This window comes from Rattus norvegicus, chromosome 19 (assembly GCF_021556685.1).
Source record: "Rattus norvegicus strain SHRSP/BbbUtx chromosome 19, alternate assembly SHRSP_T2T, whole genome shotgun sequence".
Lineage (NCBI taxonomy): Eukaryota > Metazoa > Chordata > Mammalia > Rodentia > Muridae > Rattus > Rattus norvegicus.
The window spans coordinates 67,812,450-67,833,962 of NC_141552.1; the positions used below are offsets into that span (position 1 = coordinate 67,812,450).

A 21,513-nucleotide genomic window follows, 5' to 3' on the forward strand; every position below is an offset into this window, starting at 1 on the left:
TCCAGTCTCCCTAAGATGTCTCTGTCCTTGAGAGCAGGTTGTTCAGGCAAAAGCTAACGGTCTCAGACTTGAATCTGGCTCCCCAAAACAGCTCCCTTGTTACCTTTCCTTGGTTTCCCCGCTGAGAGCCAGTTTTATTCAGACAGGTTTAAAGTTGAAGTTACACATTCTCCCAGCTTCAACATTCACACTAAAAACCCGTCTCCACGCAGTTTACTGCTTTCCAGTATGAGAAGCCTGTGAGGAGGAGGCCAGTCTGTCATTCAGGGACCTGAAGCCCACCATCTCCCTCCTATGTAGTCAAAGGACATGCATTCATTTCTCACTCGGCTTTCAGTGACCGCAAATATGGCAGCTGATTGGGAAGAAATGATTCTGTCGTAGAGGCAGAAGTTCAAAATCAATGTGTGTTGTCACCTCCCCTAAGGGCCTGCGGGTCCTTACTACCACCTGTGGTTCAAGCTGTTCTCCATTGGGAGGACCCATGGCTGAGGGGCCAAGCCAGCAGCACTGGGGTGGACGAGCTGCTCATGCCGAGGACGGCGGCTCTCTGTGAGCAGCAGGACTTGTGCTGGCTTCCAGCGCAGTCACAGACAGAGCTCAGCTGTGCTGTGTCCCACCAGGGCACTGACACCAGGCTGGTTAGCAAGACGGTGCAGGCCAGACTCAAGTGTATAGCGAGGAGTGGGGAACAACCAACCCTTGGCAAGCCTGGCTGCTGTAGGAGACAGTAGCCTTTGGTAAGGACTAACCCTAATGTTGGCCGGATGTCCATTTGCTACTGTCTCCCACAGACTCCTATGACAGCTCGTCTTGTCAGCCCGATGGAATTCAGTCATCCAAGAAACAAAGCCCTGGGCATGTATGAGGGTTTCTATGTGGGACGAAGAGATGTGGGGAACCTTCTTAAGACTTGACGGCAGCATCCCGTGGGCTAAGAAAGTGAGCTGTACACCAGTCCCAGCCTCTCCCCCGACCCCCATGTGGGTGTGGTGTGGTGTCCATGTGTGTGTGTTCACTGGGAGTGGCAGGCCGTCTTAAGCTCCACCCCCAACCCCGGGTGGACCTCGGTCACAGGAACATGTTCTAGGCTCTACCTGTCCTTACAGGACCCTCTAGTCTCAATCCAAGCTTCAGAGCAGCCCTGCCTTCAAGGTTAGGCTAAGCTCATGCAGAGTCAAAACTCCAGCTTAGGCCAGAGAGGCAACTCCATGTTTTAATACAGGATTTCCCACTGTCTGTGCCCTGTGGATTCTATAGGCACTCTGGTCTTTTCCTGTGGTTAACACACTACATTGTTCACCTGCTTCCCAGTTTGTACAGGGAGGAAGGCACCCTCACACACACACACACACACACACACACACACACACACACACACACACACACACGTACACAGAGAGAGAGAGAGACGTACACACAGACACGTACACACACAGACACGCACAGACACACCACTACCTCACCCTGTCTCGCTCCTTCCTCAGCACAGTCCCAGATCTGGAAGCTGTAGGTTTAATCTCAAGCGGACAGGTAGAGAAGCAGTAGCAACCCTGTGTGGTCTTTGGACACATATAAAGGAAGCCCCCTCCGCCCAGGTCGTCTCTCAGTGCCACTTAGTGACAGCCCTCTCGTCCACCACCCAGCCAGCATACGTTGGCCTCCCTGTCAAGAGCTGCAGTCACATTGCTCAGTCTGTCAGGGAAACTAGCTTGTCTGTTCTGCCAGTGGTAACACCATGTCTGAGTTTACCACTGAGAGGAACTCTCAGCTAAGTGAGGAATGAGTGGTGCCAGGGATAGGAACTCAGGGCATAGGGGACTCGGAGGTCGTGGTCTCACACTCAGCTAATTGCAAACCCAAAACAAGGGGACAGTGTGCATTTTAATGTTAAAACCCACTTTGTGTTCTCAAATAAAAAGGGAATTTTTTTTTTTTTATTTCACAAACAGTTGTTTGGTCCATTTTTTTTTTCCAGGATGGCAGTCCTCCTATACAGAGTGCCAGCTCCTGGCTCTCACCCCAGTGTCCAAACAAACCCACACCCCAGGAGGCTGCTGCTCATCATTTATTCTCAGTTAGCGCCATCTCCAAGGAGACGGCCTCTGCCTTGCTGGAAGGAGTGACGGGAAGCCAGGGGTGAAGGCACTGATTTTTGCCCAGGATAGCTCTCTGACGCTGGCCTTGTCTCCATGGCTACACAGGAGGCATCACACCACATTTTGGGGGTTATCCACTCTGCCCAGAAAGTGCAGCGCACCTGAGTCCCGCTCGTAGATGGCGAACAGGAACGGACTGCTCAGGGTCACGTCCAGCACCTCGGGTGAGCCAGGCTGCTGGGCAGACTCTGTGGGCTGCTCCTCCTCGCCTGCTTGGAGTTCAAGGAGGATGCTGTTGAGAACCTGCAAAGCAGAGACATCTCTCCTTCAGGAGGGATTACAGGACAGGGACTGGGCTCAACTGCCCCGAGGGGGGACGCTGTCCAGCCTGCCAGAAGGCAATGTGTACACACTGTCCTCTACGTGGGGGCTGCGCACCGACACCCAGCTCCCACCTGGGTGTCGTGCCCCTGTTCAGCGTGCCCCGTCTCCACCTGCCATCTTGAGGGGACTCTCCAATATTTGGCTAATCAGCACGGCGGGGCCATGCTTTCTCTAGTGACTCCCCTCTGTTTCCCAGCATCCTTTGCAACGTCAACAGTATCCAGACACCTCCTCTGTTTTACATAGTTCTCTGTCTTCTGCAGAGATGCTCTCCAAAGAAGTTGCAGATCAGGGCATCGAGGCATCCCCGTCCTAATCTACCTCAGCTTCGTGGAGGATGCAAAGCTGGACTAAGCAGGAACAGAGATGCCAAGAGAGCTGAGGGAGACTGCTGTGACCCATGCCACTGGGAGCCAGAGAGCCCTGGCAGTGCCTACTGGGCCTGCTCTTTCCTTCCTGCCCTGCTGACCCTGCGCATAGCTTCCTCCATGTGGCCATCCGCCTGCCCGCCCTCCCCTGAGACACAGCCAGGGCAGCACTCACCTCTCCCACTCGGGGGTTGGTGTCACCCATCTTGCCCAGATTTGCCTCAGCACCCAAAAGGGTAGACAGCTTGGCCTGAGCCAGCAGGTCCTGCAGGTTGTAGGATCCCCGAATTTCCAGCTGCGGCAGGGTCAGACGGATGGCCCTGTGGAGATAATGCCTTTAGGGTGCTGGGGAGCTCCCACCCACTGAGAAAGGAGAGTAACTGCTCAGCCAGCCAGTGTTGTGCAGCTGTGTCCCGAGTTGAAACAGTTGCATAAGACACATCTGGAAGCTGGGAGAGCCACGGGTTCCTCCCCGAATTGTATAAACAGGAAATAGTGGATGGGGTAGGAGGACTGGTAGAGATGCCTCAGGTTGTTCAGGGAGCTCCAAGGATGCAGCTTCCACGGGTGGTCGCCCATGCTGCCTCACGGAGGTAACCACAATGAATGTTCTGAATGACCGAATCCTACTCGGAGGGAATTGATTCTTCGCTCCGAAGTCCCTGCCCTATCTGGGGTGAATACATATTTGCTTGCGTATATGCCCAGACGGGCCACACAACACAGGACGTTGTCACCCCAAGGAACTTCTTGGAAACAAACACAACAAAACCTCCTGAAACAGGAGGAGAACCTGGAACATCTACTGTGGAGAGCTCGGGGCTGGTGGGCAGCTGTCTGCCCTTCGTTCTCAGCCCGGCTGCGTGAGGAACACCTTCCCTGGAAAAGCCAAAGATGCTTTTGAGTAACTGGCTATTAGCCTGACAGACAGAGCACCTCAACCCTATCATCCAGGCGCTTGAGAAGCAGAGGTGGGGGAATTACCACAAACTCTAGATGCTCTCTAAAAACCAAAATGCTAATGAGATAGTGCCCACCCCTGCTGGATAGTTTTATGTCAACTTGACACAAGCTAGAGTCTCAACTAAGAGAGCGCCTCCTTTAAGATCAGGCTGTAGGCAGGCCTGTAGGGCATTTTCTTAATTAATGATTGATGGGGGGAGGGGCCAGCCCATAGTGGGTGGTTCCACCCTGGAATGGTGGTCCTGTTTCTATAATAAAGCAGGCTGGCCAAGCCAGGAGGAACAAGTCAGTGAACAGCGCCCCTCCATGGCCTCTGCATCAGCTCCTGCTCCCAGGTTCCTGCCGTTTGAGTTCCCGTCTTGTCTTCCTTCAGTGATGGGCTATGATCTAGAAGTGTAAACCAGATAAACCCTTTCCTCCCCAACTTGCATTTTGGTCACGATGCTTCCTTGCAGCAAATATTAACCCTAAAAACAGCCCCAGTTGGGTCCTTGCCTCCCCGTGGAGGAAGGTAGTATCCGTAACCTCACAGATAACAGCCATACCCGCAACCACACTGCTCCCGATGGCAGGATGTGGGAGGGGTGGTGACAGGACAGACCTGGACAGGCTGACGTGTGAGCGTGCATTGGATGCAAATCTACTTCCCAAGGGTCCCACATGCTTCCTACCGAGGAGGCGGGTTCTTTATCCAAGTCAGGAAGTCGTGCTGGAAGACGAGGACCTCCACCCTGTCGAGATCTGAGGCGCACTGGGGCTGGATCAGCAGCAGGGTGACACTCTCACCCAGGGGCACGCGTGTCACGGAGAAGTTGTTCTGGGCGTCACTCCAGTGCTGGAAGTTGCCAGTGCCCGAGAGCATGGGCACAGACACTGAGGTGCTGTTGTCCACCCAGAACTCATGGAGCCCAGTCAGCTGGGAGAAGCCTCTCATCTTCCCTGAAAGCAACAGAGACCAAAGGAAACTCAACGGGGGTAGGATGGGGAGGCAGGGCTGGGACTCTTCCACCCTGGCTCCTGCCTCAGCTTCCTCACCTCTACTCCCTCTGTGATGCTGTACTGACCTGGAGATGTCACCTTCAGGTGCTCTCTGATGCTACTTCTAATTGTAGCCACTTGAGTTCCCTGCAGAGACCCCAAGAGCAGCAAAAAACACAGCCCATGTTGGTGTGGAGTCTGAGGTCTCACATGGGACACCCGAGGGACTCAGTCTGCTCCTACCTGAACAGACAAGCTCAACCCAGACCTGTTCTGGTTTGCAAACTCACTCTTTAGAACCTCAGACATTATTATGGTCTGGAGAGATGGCTCCATGGTAACTTGGCTCTATAGGCCTGATGACCTGCACCTACAGCCCCAGTCCCTCGTAAGAGCCAGGCATTGGGCTGGAGAAATGACTCAGCGGTTAGGAGCACTGACTGCTCTTCCAGAGGTCCTGAGTTCAAATCCCAGCAACCACATGGTGGTTCACAACCATCTGTAATGGGAACTGATGCCCCCTTCTGGTGTGCAAGTGTACCTGCAGGCAGAACTCTATACATAATAAATAAATGAAGAAAAAAGAAATGAGAAATGTGAAACAGGACAAGGCTTTGAGAGAGATGTGAAGCTGTCTGTTTCCTGTTCTCCCTATGCTCCCCGGATCCTTCCCTGTTCAGCAGTCCTATTATGGACTGAGTAAACTTCCCCTGGTCATGTCCCTTAGTGTCATGGAACCCACCAGGGCTATTCAAGCTCTGGAGACATCAAGTACTGGGCAAAGAACACTGTAGAGACCACGAGCCCAAGGCCTTGAGGCTTCGCTAGATACAAATGCTTAACTGTCCCCAATGCTATTGCTAAGGGGACCTGGAGTTTGTGAGGCAGTCTGCAGCCTCATGGGTGTGAGGAAGAGGACAAGCCTCTGGCGGATGGAGATGGGCAGGAAAGGCCAAACAGCAGTGAGATCAGGACAGAGTACAAGTGAGCATCCAGGCCTCTGAGTGCTGGCACAACTCATTTTTTGCCCCACCCCCAACCTCTCCTCTTTTCCTTCCTCGTCTCCTTTTTTCTTTTCTTCCCTCTCCCTCTCTTCCTCTTCCTTCATTTTCCCACCCTCTTTTTCCTCTTCCTCCACTTCCCCCTCCCTTTCCTCTTTCTCCTCTTCCTCCTCCCCTTATTCCCCCTTCCTCCTGCCATTCTCCTCTTTTCCTCCTCCCATTCCTCCTCTCCCTCCCTCCCCCAATCCTCCTTCCCCTCTTCCCACTCCTCCTCTTTTCCTTCTCCTTCCCCTTCCTCTGCTTTTCTTCCTCCCATTCCTCCTCCTTCCCGTTCCTGTTCTCACTCCTCTCCCCCTCCCTCCTCACCTCCCTCTCCCCCCCCCTCCTCCACTCCTTCCCTTCGCCCTCCTCTGTTCCCTGCTGGCTCCAGAGTCTGGGGTGTGAAAACAGGCATTCTCTACAGCAAGCCATCACTGACACTGATGCCCTGTAGAAGTGCTCCTTTCTCAGTGATAGTCCTCCCAGGGTTTCCCACAGGGACTGTGGCTCAGTTCCGGGTTCCTTTCCGACTCACATGGGTGTAGCCACCCTCCACCAGCCTCAGGGTTACCTCTTTCCGTCCACATTCTACCCCCCACACCTTTCCCAGTCTCAAAGCAGGCCAAGGTCTTTCCCCACATGAATTTATAGGCTGCAAAGATATTGTCAGAGTGGCCCAGTCATCCCTGATCCTTCTACATCTACCCCAGACTGTGATGTCTCCCTGCTGCTGGCCCCATTGGTCACCCCTCCCCTAGTAACCATCAATCTGAAGACCTGGGGCCCTGGCACATGTTCTCAGGATGGTGTCCCTGGACCACTGCACACCCTGCACATACACACACACACACACACACACACACACACACACACACACACACACACACCTGCCATGCTGTTGTGGGCCAAGGTCCAATGTCCTAGGAATAAAACTGTCCCCCTCAGCCCACTGGAAAAAGAGCATCCTCCCAAGGTCTGCCCTCTCTGAGCCCAGCCCCTGCACACTCCTAACCTGGTCTCCCAAGGCTTTGCAAGGATGTCTGCCTGTGGCCTTCTCCAGCCTGTTACAACTCATTCCCTTCCTCTTCAGTTAGTGCTGTTCCCTGCAGTACTGCCCCAGGCATTTGCTCGGGGGGGGGGGGTGTCTCCATACTTGCTGACGTCTCTTGAGAAACCAGGAGGGTCAGGATCTCCTGCCCCTCAGAGCCCTCTGCCTGGTTTACAAGTAGTAAGAGGCCATAGAACAGATGGGCAACTTCTCAGACAGGGATATACGGCAGCTCCCCGTGTGAGGGAGGGAGTAAGCTGGGTATTCCTGCGTGGGTCAGCCACTCTAGCCTCAAGAGCATCACCCAGCCCAGAAGGGCAGTTGGGCAGGGCCATGCCATCTTGAGTCAGGTTATCTTTTTTGGCCTCCAGGGAGTCACTGGTAACACAGAGGCAGAAACCTGTCATCTCTGTCCCTCTCACGCATGAACCATGGGGATGCCATAGAAACCCAGCCAGGACCAATGACCCAAGCGTTTGCCTCACCTTGGAAGTGAACGTAGGTGTTGAAAAATAGGGTGCTGTCCGTGCTGACCCCCTCTAGTGGCAAGTTCATCTTCCACCCTGTCACAGCCTGCACAAACCTGTTGATTTTCTGGGCAGCAAGAACTGGGTCAGTGGATAAGTCCAGAGAGCGAGGGAAGATGGCGGGGGTGAAGGGACCCAAGCTCTCAACAAATGGCTGTTTTAGGCGCAAGCCTGGGGCAGTGAAGAGGCCCACCACGGTGGACTGTAGCAGGGGTGTCTGGCTGCTGCTTCCACCCTGGGTGACCAGCAAGCCCTGAACAGCCTGCAGGGCAGTGAGGACCTTATGTCCGTCCAGCCGGGAGGTGCAGTCTCCCTCCTTCACAGGGACGCCCAGCAGCACCTGCAACTGGCTGGCCGTGGGATCCAACGATCCAAGGTAGAAAGAGACCAGGGTGCCAAAGAGGGCCGGTGGAGAGAGGACGGCCCCACTGGCTACACCTCTTGCCTCACTCAGCATCTTGTACATGCGGAAACCCATGAAGTTGGCAATCATCGCGACCTGGGCAGCTCGCTGCCGATCCTCAGCCTCTAGCTTCTCAGTGGCCAGCACGAGCTTATCTCGCAGGGTCTTCTCATCCACGGGGGAGGTCTTGGCCTGAATGGGCACAGGCTCAAAGGTTGGCTCTGGGAGCGTCTCCACACTGGGGTTCTCCAGCTGGGCGCAGGTGCTCTTGCTGTAGTAGAGGAGATGAAAGGGGTGGATGTATACGCGGTCCCCAGCTGTCAGGCTGACCCAGGTCAGGATGCAGAAGATGGTGGCCTTCAGGCCTGCCCCCGTGGGAGTCATCACGGATCTGTGGACTTGCTTCTGTGTGTCCTGGAATAATGGGTTTTTTGTGAGAGTGAAAAGTGGTTATTTGGAGCCCTGAAGCCAAACCTTTAGTTGCCCTGGTATTCCCCATGACTGTGTGTAATGTGCACTCTGTGGCTAAACTGCCATGTGCTGCTCCCGCTCTCTGAGCTACTGGCTTTTGGAAATAGGGCTGACTCCCCATCCCCATGCCAGGGTGTGTGGGTGCACTTGTTCAGTCGTCTCTGCTGGACGTCTTGAGAGCCTGATCCGATGTTTGCTGTATTTCTGGTGCTTCTACCCGTCCCTTGCTATCTGCTTTTGTTTGCTATGTACTTAAGAACTCACTCAAGGCTCGAAGCAAGGCTACTGTAGACGACCCAGGAGGAGGCACCTACAGCTCGGGTCAGTTAGGAGGAGGAGGAGTGCAGTCAGAGATCCATGGGAACCCAGGATGATCCGTGTGGAACGCACTGTCACCCGCCGAGTTGCTCCCACCTCCGGGACCCTGGAGTGTGGCTGTTTGGGGATGGAACCCAGGGCCTCTTGAGTTGCTAAGTAGGTGCTTTACCGTTACATCCCACCCCAGACAAGATTTCATGCAGACCCAGTTGGTCTTGAACCCCTAGATAGATTAGGATGACTTGGAAGTTCTGATCCTCCTGCCTCCAGCTCCTGCACCCCACCCCTTGTAGTTTATAAGTGGGCTGGAGATCAACCTGGGCTCTCACGCATGATCAGAAAGCATTCTCCCAACGAGCCACACCTCTAGCACTCTTTTGACTAAAAATTTTTTTTTTTAAGACAAGGTCCAATAAGTCGCCCTGGCTAACTTTGAAACCACTCTCTCTTCTAGGCAGCTTTGAGCCTGTGACCCTTCTGCTTCATCCCCCGCCATAGCCAGGATTCCAGGCCTGCTCCACCACGGTCATCAGAATGTGACTGTATTTGGAGACAGAGCCTTTAAAGACACGACCAAGTAAGATGAGGCCCTCCTGGTGGGCTCGGATGTAAATTGACTGGCATTTTTCTACACAGAGGGCAAGGAGGGACAGGGATACAGATCAGGTGCTGAAGTACTTCTATCGCAAGCCTGAGGACCTGGGCTGGATCCCCAGGACCCATGTAAAACTAGTAGGTGTGGGGCTGGAGAGATGGCTCAGTAGTTAAGAGCACTGACAGTGCTTTCAGAGGTCCTGAGTTCAAATCCCAGCAACCACATGGTAGCTCACAACCATCTGTAATGGGATCTGATGTCTTCTTCTGGTGTGTCTGAAGACAGCGACAGTGTACTCATATATATAAAATAAATAATAAACCTTTAGGTATGGCAGCAGATGCACGTAACCTCCGTGCTCAGGCACCGAAGACAGGTAGATTCCTGGGGTTTGACTCCCCAGGGTTCTCTGGCAAATTAATCTAGCCTAATGTGTGAGCTCTAAGCCAATAGAGACCCTGTCTCAAAGGAGATGGACACAATTTTGACATGACACAAAAGGTGGTCATCCAGGCTCTACACACATATGCACACACACACATATACACACACACAGACACACTCACATACACACATATGCACACACTCAGACACACACACTCAAATACACACATATGCACACACACAAACACACATATGCACACACACACACACACACACACACACACACACACACACACACACAAAGGGATATCAGGATACAGGAACAGAGAAATCTATTAGAGTCACAGGGAGAGGAGGGAATCTGCAAGCCAAAGGCAGAGAGAGGCCTCAGAAGAACTTGGCTCTGACCATGCCTTGCTTTGGGTTTCTGAAGGTCCTTTTGTTATCATACTAGACCGTAGCATAGTCCTGGTGGAACCAGGCATACAAGTGACAAAGGCTATAAGCTCATCCCTAGAGAAGGACATGAGGACTGCCCACTCTGTGGAGCCGTTGTACCCACATGGGTGTGCCCTAGGATTGATTGACTTTAGTGTCCATTAGAGCCTAGCCTGCAGCCAGAATTGGGAACCAAAGGCCTTGCCCAAGGCCAGACCCTTCCTGCCCGTTACGTGCTCCAGGCAGACTGGATCCCACACAGCAGCTACAGAAGACTCCATGACTGGCCTGTCTGCCCAGCCTGCTCACTTCAACAGTCTATCTTCAGCCGGGGGTTGATTTGCCAACTGCCCAGATGGCTGTGGAGCACAGGAAGGGCTTGGGGCTCTGGCCAGTCATGGACCAAGGATGAGGTGGTCCATTGAACTGGATAGCCTTTCTCCTTGAACCTCAGCTCCAGCCTTAGCTACCACACACAGTTCATAGAGTTAGCCTGCGATCTTAGCAGAAGGGTCCTGAGCTGACTCTGAAAAACCCACGTCTTACTCCTCTGATCCTGGTGTGGGGAGGCGAGCTCTATCTGCCCTTCAGTTCTGACCGTGTGAACCACGTGCTCTTGCTTCAATAGAAGGAACCAGCCTGATGTGTGGCTTCCTACCCCTTACCTCACTATGGCGACCACCGCTGGGCCTTGGTGCCTCAACCCTGACTGGAGGTCACCTTGACCCTTCCTTTCTGCTTCTCCCACCTTCCGCTGTGCTCGGCAAACCCTCGCAAGGTTCCTATGTGACAATCTTTTTTTTTCTTTTTTCTGGAGCTGGGGACTGAACCCAGGGCCTTGCGTTTGCTAGGCAAGCGCCCTACCACTGAGCTAAATCCCCAACCCCCCTGTGTGACAATCTTAATGCCCAGCATTGGTCCGTGGGAGGTGCTGTAAACATTTAGGATGTAAGTCCTAGTGGGGGCCCTGAGGCCACTAGGGCCGTGCCATTAAGAGTGATCGCAGGGGTATTGGGGATTTAGCTCAGTGGTAGAGCGCTTGCCTAGAAAGCGCAAGGCCCTGGGTTCGGTCCCCAGCTCCGAAAAAAAGAACCAAAAAAAAAAAAAAAAAAAAAAAAGAGTGATCTCAGGACCTGCGTCTTTCCTTCACTGGTTTTGCTTCCTTGCTACATGGGAAGCAATTTGTTTGGCCAAATGCCACTGTTGCTGTTGATAGCCAACACCCCCAGAAGGTCCCGAGCAACAAGTCTGTCTGAATTTGACCTGTGACTCCAGTCCCACGAGCCAAGACAAAACTTTTCTCTTGGTAAGTTAATGATCTCAGGATGTCACTCTGGTGTTGCAAAGCTCCGAGGTCACCCTGGCCCCCCACACCCGGGTCGTGGCACTTGGCCTGGGCCACACATAGAATATTGCCTCCAGACAGGCAAGGTACTCTTTGCTCTGCTCTGGTCATCCCACTGGTCACCTTTGGCTTCTGACTGTCCTGCACTTTACCCTCCTGGCACATGCATCTGATCCACTCAATGTTCCCAAAGTTCTGTGGTTCTGAAAAGCAGAGTAGAAAACTCTGCCTGTACCCACTGGCCCTCCCATTCCTCCCAGGAATGACGGCATCCTGTTCACTGTGCTATTATAAACCAAGGCACAGTAGGGTCGAGCCTGCCTCGGTCCCCCATGGGCAGGGTGAGCCATCGAGGTGAAAACAATGCTTCCCATATTGCTGTCCCCGTGAATGGCCTCTGTCCAGGGGGGGAGGGGGAAGCTGTGCCACAGCCACTGTCCCAGGAAGCGCGTCACCACTGTCCTCAGGCACAAGTGACTGTTTGCTCTCAGCCATAAGCTGCTGCCAGTCAAGTTCACCCTAAGTGCATCCTCTTCACCTCTCAAAGTCTACCCTGGGCTCCCACACCCCTCCCTCGCCTTCTCTCTACCGAGCAGCCACAGGTTAGCCCACCTCCCTAAGGTCATCCTGGGACAGCCAGGGGTGGAGTCGTCAGTGCTGTTTTGTAGAGGAACAGACAAGTCTTGTGGCCAGCACCAGGTCACACAGCTGGGACTCAGACCTGACACCTGACTCCATGAGTGGTATCTAGACACGACGCACACTTCCTCTTGAAAGAAAGAAGGAACTGAGGAGCCCGGGGCAGGCTCAGCAAACCAGTCATGACCACATAATCCCCCAACTCCAGAGACGTGGACGGAGGAGACAGGATGATCTCCCGGGCTTCCTGTCTGCCAGCCTAGCCCCAACTTCAGTAAGGGACCCTGTCTCCAGAGACTAAGGAGGACAGTACCTGGCAGGACAGCTGATGTCCTCCTCTGGCCTCTATCTGTGTTCATGGCTCTTGAGTCTCCACACTCCCCATATACCACACACACTTCACACACACACACACACACACATCATACACATATGTCACATTCATATAAATACACACATACCTTGGGCAGGGCATGGTGATAGAATCAGAGGCAGAGGCAGACAGAATTTTGTGAGTTCTAGGGCAACCAGAGCTACACAGTAAGACCCTGTCTTAAAATTTAAAAAAAAAAATCATTTAGTCCCAGCACTCAGGAGGCCGAGGCAGACAGGTCTCCGAATCTGAGGCCAGCATGCTCTACGGAGTGAGTTCTAGGACAGCAAAGGCTACAACAGAGAAACCCTGTCTCGAAAAACAAAAATAAATGAATAAATAAGATGCACATACACTACACAGCACACACGTGTACGCACACACATGCACACACATGCACACACACATGCACACACACGTGCATACATACATGCACACACACATGCACACACACATGTACACACACACACACGCACACACATACACATACACACACACACTGAAAATAAGGAGCTACCTTTTTTGCTTAGCTTGACATTATCAAAGTTCTTCCTTGCTACTGGGTGCTCCTAACTTATCCCCAGCCCTAGAGAACCTTCGAACCACAAGGAGCCTGTTTGCAGAGGGGTAAGTTGAGACGCTACAGGACGTGGTGAGAAGCCACAAGACCCAGGCCCCAGCACTGAGCCTGGACAGAGATGCTACTTGAGATGACCATGGGACCTGTCCCTCCTTGCTGCTTGCAGTCCAAACAATGGAGCCTTGTTCTCCCTTCGAGCTGGAAGAGGTTCAGCGGACTCAGCCACTCTAGTGCTGAGCCTGTGAAAGTCCCTCTGCCTTTGAGGACCCATCTGGGCTCACGGGAAGCAGAAGGCCTGGCCATCCCCTAACAAAACACAAGCAGTTGCCGGTGAGCCCAGAGTGGTGACCCGCAGGGGACAGCTTACCTGGACATCTAGCCTTTCGGGAGAGGAGACACAAGTCAGTGGTCACATCTGAAGCGCCTGCCACCACAGACTTCTAGCTCCTCACTCCAGGACAAATGCCATCCAACCCCTTCCAGTGTCTCTACCCAACCCCTGCCTCCTCTTCTTCCCTGAAGCTCAGCTCCTGCCCAGTCAGATCCCACGAAGGACCAGAAAGGACCCAAGAGGGCTCTGCTTACCTTTAGCTCCAGCCCAGACAAGCACAGCTATCCCCTGGTGAACCAAGCAGCCTTATTTATACTCGAGGGGGTGAAGATGGATCTATTCCCAGGCTACTCTGTACAGAGGCTGGGGGAGGACCCAGGTCGGGGGACCATGGGAATCCAGGCTTAGCCAAGATGGAGCAAGGCCAGGGCGATGTTCCGCTGGGTCCCTTCCAGGAAGCCCTAGTGGCAGATGAGCTTCAGGCAAAAAAAAAAAAAAAAAAAAAAAAAAAAGGGCTGGCGTTGAGTTACATATTTACCCCAGTTCCCCGGAGCTGGGATCACAGTCACAGGACTGGCTGGGTTGTGACAACTGAAGCCACCATGCAGACCTTGGGACGTAAGCCCCTCGTGATCTGCTTATAAGCCTCTCAGGACATGCCAGGAAGGGACCTACCTGCAGGAGATGAACCTCTCATAAGTCATCAGCGGCTCTCAGGATGGACGACCTTGAATGGTTGTAATTACGTTAGTTGTCTGTTCTGCACAGGGGCTTCCAGTCCCTTCCCGCACCTTTGGGAAACTTCTAGCACATCTGGTCAGGTTGGGAAATCCCAACTGTGGTAAAGCCATATTGAAACAAAATGTTCTGGGCTTGTGGATGGAAGGCGGCTGTTTTGGAGGCTGGAGGTTTCAGAGCACCGCCCTTGAGTGTGGAATAGTCATGGAGGTTTAGAGAATGAGACGGGTGGATCCCAAGGAAGGGTGGGAGCTGAGAAGACAGCAGGAGTAGGTCTGGTAGACGGTTGCCCCTGTAGTCCACCATGGGTGGGCGACTAACTTGCCTTGCATCCAGTACGTCAAGTAATCTCTTGGCCATGGAGTTGACACAGGCACAACCTGCCTTTACCCTAAAGTGGCACTAGAAAGTGAAGGCGGAAAGGGAGGATTGGCAGAGCAGTCCCTGGCTCAGAAGAAACTAGATGGACCATGCAGGATTTGATGGTGTCTGAGCTGGGCTCTAGAGAGTGACCTTCTCTGCGCACAGATGTAAAATAATTACCAGAAGATCTATCTCAGTGGGAAGCCAGTTGTTGGAGGCATCAAGGCTACAGCCATGACGGTCTGCACTCCAGGCTGCAGCCATGACGGTCTGCACTCAGGACTAAGGATGCCAGAGGACCAAGGGATGTACAAGGAGTAAGAGCTCAGGAAAGGGCAGTGGTGCATAGATTTCCTAGAGGAGTGTGTGGATGCCTTAGTAGCTTTGGGGTTCAGCAGGAGGCCCTGTGCTGGGGACACAAGAGTAGAGTTCCCAAGTATAGTGATAGATAGGTCTCTCCTCTCTGTTTCTGACCACAGATGGCTGGATTCTTTTTTTTTTTTTTTCTTTTCTTTTTTTCGGAGCTGGGGACCGAACCCAGGGCCTTGCCCTTGCTAGGCAAGCACTAGATGGCTGGATTCTTAAGCTCACTGAACATCTTGTTGTCCCCTGTGAGAAGTCTGGGAGATGAAGGCCTCACGGTCATCTCAGGAGATGGGTAGTGACCAGAGAGACTGGCCATGCGATCCAAAGGAACTTTCAGCCTCAGCCCTCTGCGAAGAGAGAAGGGCGGCTATGGAGCTGGCCAGTGATGGCAGGGATGTCGCCAGCCCTGTATGCAGGGGAGCCTCAGTAAAGAGCCTTTGCCCTGGGGTTTGGAGAATTCCCAAGCTGAGGAACACAGCCAGGAATGAAGATGTACTTGCCATCTGACGAGGTCCTGTACTGTCAGCCATTCTGACCCTGGCTATTTCTGTGGGCCTCATGAGAAACCAGTCAGCAGAGGCAACGTGACTGCTGGAGCTGTTCTAGCCAATTGTCCAGCGTGAGGAAGCCTGGGACCAGACTGAGGTGTAACCGCACTGTACTGAGAGCAGGTAGCCCTTGCTACTAAGGCTGTCTGAGCACGAGCCTCCTCTGCGTCAGTCTCTGCTGGCTGGTCATCACTCCACAGACTTATTTACTCCACCTGGAGTGGCAAGTCAGACAACAGGGCTCTTGGTCCAGGCTGGCTGTGTAGCCTCCGTCTGCTCTGAGGGGGTTAGCTGACTGGCCTGAAGCCCCCATGGTCCCTTGCTCCTTCACTCTCTAGGAAAGAGTGTGAGAGGGAGGCAGAGCTTCCTCCATCTGCATCCTGGGACCTCCATGGCTGGCTTCCCTTGCCACACAAGCATGTGCCAGCTCACGGCTAGTGTCTCTCCCATTCCTCCACAGTGTCTTCCCAGATCTCTTTTTGACCTAAGCCTATCCACAGGTAGGCTTATCCCTTGGCTTGGGTTCCCCAGTAGCCCCCTCACAGCTGCCAGCCACCGGCCCCACACCATGCCTGCTAGGTACCACAGCTCTCCTGGGGTCTCACTGTGGTTTGCTACGTTTATGAAACCACAAGCCCAGGCTCAGAGCACAGAGGCTCACACACATGCCTGCACTCAACTGTTGGAGCTTCCCGAATCCCTGTCAGTGCAAGTATAGTCGAGAGCCTTGCACTAAAAGGAAAACTAATGGGCATATTTTTGTCTTTAAGAAAGGCTGTGCATGTATGTGTATGTTGTCGTCTGTGTGCTTGTGTGTGCATGTACGTGGCTTGTACCCACAAGCATTTATGCATGATCGGTGCATGCGTGCACTTGTTTTATTTTCTTGTCTGTGTTGGCTTGTGCATAGCTGCATGCCTTGCTCAGTTTGTGTGTGTTTGCATATCCAAGTGGCTTGCATGTGTATGTGTGTGTGTGTGTGTGTGTTTTATGCATGCATGCATGTTTGTGTATGACAGGGATAAACGTTACCAGGGCCTTGGAAGTCAGGACTCTATTGTCTTTTGGTTTTGCTGCTTGTTTGGGCCTTTTCTTTATGGTGTTGGGGGTGGATTTGCACAGGTACCATAGAGCTATGCCAGCCTCCCAACCCCCACTGTAGACCTGACATCCTGACAGAAGTAAAAACGAAGGATGGGTTGTTAGGAAAAATATTGTTAAAAATATATCAACTAGTTAAGGAAAATGACTTTAGTGGCTTTCTCGTTTTTAAGGAAGCATCTCATATAACCCAGGCTGGCCTCAAATTCACAATGTAGCTGAGGATGACTCGATCTCCTTCCTCTGTTTCTCTAGTGCTGGGGTTACAGACATGCATGCCCGTGCCTGGTGTATGGAGAGGGAACGCGGGGCCTCGGCCATGCCAGGAAGTACTCTACCCACTGAGCAACTCTCAGAAAGCTTAACGGAGTCAATTCCCGAAACTGTTTGTCAATAAGAATCCCTCAGCAGTCACGCACGTCGAAACTAAGTCTCCTATTTAAAGTGGCAGATTCTGGGGATGTCCTCAGGGTGCCTGTTTGTCCTGTGACACACAGAGTACTATTTCCGTCAGAGCCGAATGAGGCCACGGGGCAGACAGAAAATATGGTTTCCCAACCCTTCCCTCCACTCTAGCTCATTAGCACTCGTGCCCACAGCCACAGCTTCATGCTGCTGGTCCAAACTCCATGTTTGCCTTGGCGCAGGTACTAGGAAAGTCTACGGAAGGGTGCTTCTGCCCCGGCTGTGAGTTTAGATAAGTCATGGCCCTTCCTATGGAAAAATGTCATCACCCTCTTGCCACCAGAGCTCCAAGCAATGGTCGAAGAGCTGTCCCGTGGGTCTGGCAGGCTGTCTCTTGCGAAAGCTGAGCTCTGGAAATAATATTTACACAATGGTCCGTTCTCCTATGGAAAACATAGCAAAGAAATTTGGAAACACAAACACTAGTGTCTTTCCACTGCAGACGAGGAAGAGAGGGGGCAAGGCGGAGTGGATACGGGGCGTGGTGGGGCAGGTTACAATTCCAATCCTAGGGCGATAGAGCCAGGAGGACACCTCAAGTTCAAGGCCAGTGTGGGCTACAGAGTAAGACCCTGTAAAGAAGAAGAAGAGGGGGGGGAGGAGGAGGAGGAGGAGGAGGAGGAGGAGGAAGAGGAGGAAGAGGAGGAGAAGGAGGAGGAAGTGGAGGAGGAAGAGGAGGAAGAAGAGGAGAAGGAGGAGGAAGTGGAGGAGGAAGAGGAGGAGGAGGAGGAGGAGGAGGGAGCAAAGGCCATCACTGGAGGACTGCCAGGAAACACTGTTTGCTGGTGTTCCTTGCCTGCCACTAAGTCGTGACAGCTGCCCGTGTGGAGAGTTCAGCAGCTCACACTGCCTGCATGTTCATGTGGAAGTGGCCACAATGGATGCTGAGCTCATCTGAGTGATGACGTGTAACAGCCGTGTAGCAGCAGCCTTGCATACAGTCAGGGGCAGTGCTCCAGCCCTGCGGCTAGGGATGCTGCACTGATGACCCCAGTAGGAGACCATTCACAGTGCCTAAAACAGAAGCGCTTGTCTTGCAGGCACAAGGACCTGAGTTTGGGGGGTGAGGGGAAGGAAGCCAAACAGGCTGGTGCATACTGGTACATACTGGTGCATACTGGTAATCCCAGCCTTCGGGAGGTAGAGGCAGGTGTATGTCTGGGGCTCACTGAACAGCCACCCTTGTTCACTTAGTGAGCTGCAGGCCAGTGAGAGACCCCGAGGTTTAAAAAAAGATGGCGCCTGGGGTTGGGGATTTAGCTCAGTGGTAGAGCGCTTACCTAGGAAGCGCAAGGCCCTGGGTTCGGTCCCCAGCACCGAAAAAAAGAACCAAAAAAAAAAAAAAAAAAGATGGCACCTAAGGAAGGACAGCAATGGTTTACTTCTGTACTTATGACCTCTGGTGTGCATGTGCAGCCCCAACACACATGCACCTACATACACATGTACCTATACACATGCACCTACACACATGCACCTATACACATGCATCTACACACATGCACCTACACACACATGTACCTACACACACATGCACCTACACACATGCACCTATACACATGCACCTACACACATGCACCTATACACATGCATCTACACACATGCACCTACACACACATGTACCTACACACACATGCACCTACACACACATGTACCTATACACATGCACCTACACACATGCACCTACACACACATGTACCTATACACACATGCACCTACATACACATGTACCTATACACATGCACCTACACACATGCACCTACACACACATATGCACCTACACACATGTACCTACACACACATGTACTTACACACATGCACCTACACACACATGCACCTACACACATGCATCTACACACATGCATCTACACACATGCACTCTCCACATCCACCTACGCACACATGCACATACACACAAACATGCACCCCATACACATGCACCTACACATACATGCACCTACACACAAACATGCACCCCACACACATGCACTCTCCACATGCACCACACACACTCATGCACCCTCCACATGTACCCCCCACCCCCACCCCCACACAACACGGGGTTGGAGATTTAGCTCAGTGGTAGAACACTTGCCTAGCAAGCACAAGGCCCTGGGTTCGGTCCTCAGCTCTGGGAAAAAAAAAGACAAAATAACACACACACACACACACCAAGTAAATGCTTGGGTTTTTGTTTTGTTTTGTTTAAGAGCAAAGATGACCTGACCCTGGCCTGAGGTAACCTCCCTCTGACTGTGTCCTTTGCTACCCAATACCTCTGCTCTCATCCAAACTCACCCAAACCAGAGCCTGGAGACCAGAGCCTCCTGTCACCCTCTCCCAGCTCCAGCAACGTTAACCCCTAGTGAATGCTGTCTGATCAAGATGAGTACTAGATAAAGTAAGAATGTACCCTTCCTATTGAAGACGGGAAAAGTCTACTTCCCTTTTCATGAGGAACTGTGTGCAGCCTGTCATGATGGGACCTTTCTCCTGTGGGTATGAAATATCTCTTCAAGGACTAGTCAGGCTTAGACAGTTGTAGGAACCAGAAATATTCCTTAGGGTCCTGGGCCATCTCTGGAGACAGAGTGGGAAAGAGGCCACCCTTCTGTGGGACGCATCTGCCCCAAGGAACCAAGCCCTCCAGCAGGAAGGCCGAAAGCTTGCCTTGCCTCTGGATGAAGCCACTGAGCTCCTCTCTGTCTGAGATCTTAGCAGCTAAGCCCCTGCATCATCTGGTCCCTTGGTGAGCACCCCTGCCGCTGTGGAAGCAGCCAGCCTGGGACCAGGGCTTGATTTCGGGTCTAGTTCCAACAGTGCCCCCTGGTGGTCAGATGCTCTCATGACTCTAGAGTTCAGCTCTCTCTACCTGGCCCTGCTACACCACCGGAAGTGAGTTTTTTCTTCTGTTCAAACTTCTGTCAAACCCCCCTCCCAGAGAGCTGCTTTCCTGAGGCTGCCTTCTCAGTTAGTGTGCAACCCCATGCAGGGCACCCTCCTTCTCTCTGTAGTCACAACACCTGTCTCCTGACCCCTGGTCCAACACAGTGAGCTCACGTCTGTTGTCAGCACAGTAGGATGCTTTCGTTCCCTACTATGCACCATGATCACACAGGTCTGGGCTCCTGCAGAGAGTTCTGCAACCACCTCCTTGCCCCACTCCTGTCTTGTCCTACTGCACGGCCGTGTCAAGGTGACATGATCAGCACAGGATCGGAAATTGTATTCCCACGGGAGGAAATCCCACTCGCAGCCCTCAGCTATGAGGCAGGTTTTCATACTTGGCAACATACATTTTCGTCTTCCTGCACCCTGAAGGCTGTCTCACTTGCTGCAGCTCAGTAAGGCACACCAAAATGTCATCCATGGTGTGTGAAAACAGAAGGCTCCTGAGGGACTCTGTGTTCTGGAGAACTTGACCGTGGAGTTCAGACAGGGAGGGGTTAAGGAAATCTCTTTTTCTCCTTTCTCTCTCTTCTTTCCTTCACTCCTTCCTCCCTGATCCCATTTTTCTACAGAGTCTCTAGCCCAGGCTAAGTAGCCAAGGATGACTTTAACTTCTGCTGCCTGCACCACCCGAGGGCTGACATCACAGACATGCACCGCCATGCCTGTTTCCGTGGTGTTGAGAATCAAACGCACTGTCCTGCATGCTACACACGTGCTCTCTCAATGGAGCTATAGACTCAGCCCTATTTCCTGCAAACCGGTTTGACAGCGTCTCCTTGAGAACACTATGATGTTAGAGGTCAATCAGCTATCTGGTTGGCATTTCCCAGTGGCTACCTGAGACCTGGGAACCCTGCTGCAGACACTGCCAGCTGCTCAGATGCCATTGTCCTGGCTCCAGCGAGACAGGCTGGGCCAGACAACGCCTAAGTCTACGTCTTTGCTCAAGGCCACTGAGAGCTCGCAAGGTCCTGAATGGGGAGTGTGATGTGGTGAGGGATGTCGTGAGGGCTGGAGGGGGTTTTATAACTGTCCTTTGAGCTCACCGGACTCAGAACCAAACCACCAGGACCTCAAGCTTTTGTAGGGAAGGTGTGTGTGTGTGTGTGTGTGTGTGTGTGTGTGTGTGTGTGTGTACGTACATACACACCAAAGGTCAACTTCAGATGTCATTTCTCGGATGCCACATCATATACCTTGTTCTTGTTGCTTTATCTGTATGGGTGTTTTGTGTATACACACACACACACACACACACACACACACACACTTACATACATACATGCATATCAGCCGCACGTCTGTAGTGCTTACAGAAGCTAGAAGAGAACATTGGTTCCCTAGAACTGATGTCGCAGATGTGTGTGAGCTGCCGACTGGGCGCTGAGAATTGAACTAGGGTCCTCTAGAAGAACAGTCAGTGCTGTTAGCTGCTAAGCCACCTCTCCAGGCCTCAACCATTTTCTTTTCTTTTCTTTTTTTTGTGTGTGTTTTTTGTTTTTTTATTTTTTGTCCCCTCTATGCAATGCAATAGCCTTGGCTGTCTTGGAACTCATTTTGTAGACAGGGTTGGCCTGGAACTCCCAGATTAAAGGCTTGTGCCACCACAGCTTGGCCACCTTGTTCTTTTGGGACAGCGTCTCTCATTGGCCTAGAGCTACCTCAGAGAGATCCACCTCTCTCCACTTTCTCGGTG

The 21,513-nt window shown here is 52.6% G+C and overlaps 1 protein-coding gene across 3 annotated transcripts; it reads right to left on the reverse strand.

The window, feature by feature from the left end:
• Nucleotides 1–1,865: 1,865 nt before the first annotated feature.
• Nucleotides 1,866–13,708, reverse strand: Agt (angiotensinogen). Of its 3 annotated transcripts, XM_087593852.1 has the most exons (6): nucleotides 13,539–13,570; nucleotides 8,546–8,716; nucleotides 7,366–8,224; nucleotides 4,486–4,753; nucleotides 3,027–3,171; nucleotides 1,866–2,402 (listed from the first exon to the last, which is right to left on the reverse strand). In XM_087593852.1, exons 3-6 carry the CDS (start codon nucleotides 8,192–8,194, stop codon nucleotides 2,211–2,213), a joined length of 1,434 nt encoding a protein of 477 aa, XP_087449978.1. In that variant the 5' UTR covers nucleotides 8,195–8,224; nucleotides 8,546–8,716; nucleotides 13,539–13,570; the 3' UTR covers nucleotides 1,866–2,210. The 3 variants fall into 3 exon arrangements, with proteins under 3 accessions (XP_087449978.1, XP_087449979.1, NP_602308.1); XM_087593853.1 differs by lacking the exon at nucleotides 8,546–8,716 and having other exon boundaries at nucleotides 13,321–13,570; NM_134432.2 differs by lacking the exon at nucleotides 8,546–8,716 and having other exon boundaries at nucleotides 1,911–2,402; nucleotides 13,539–13,708.
• Between the last annotated feature and the right edge of the window lie 7,805 nt (nucleotides 13,709–21,513).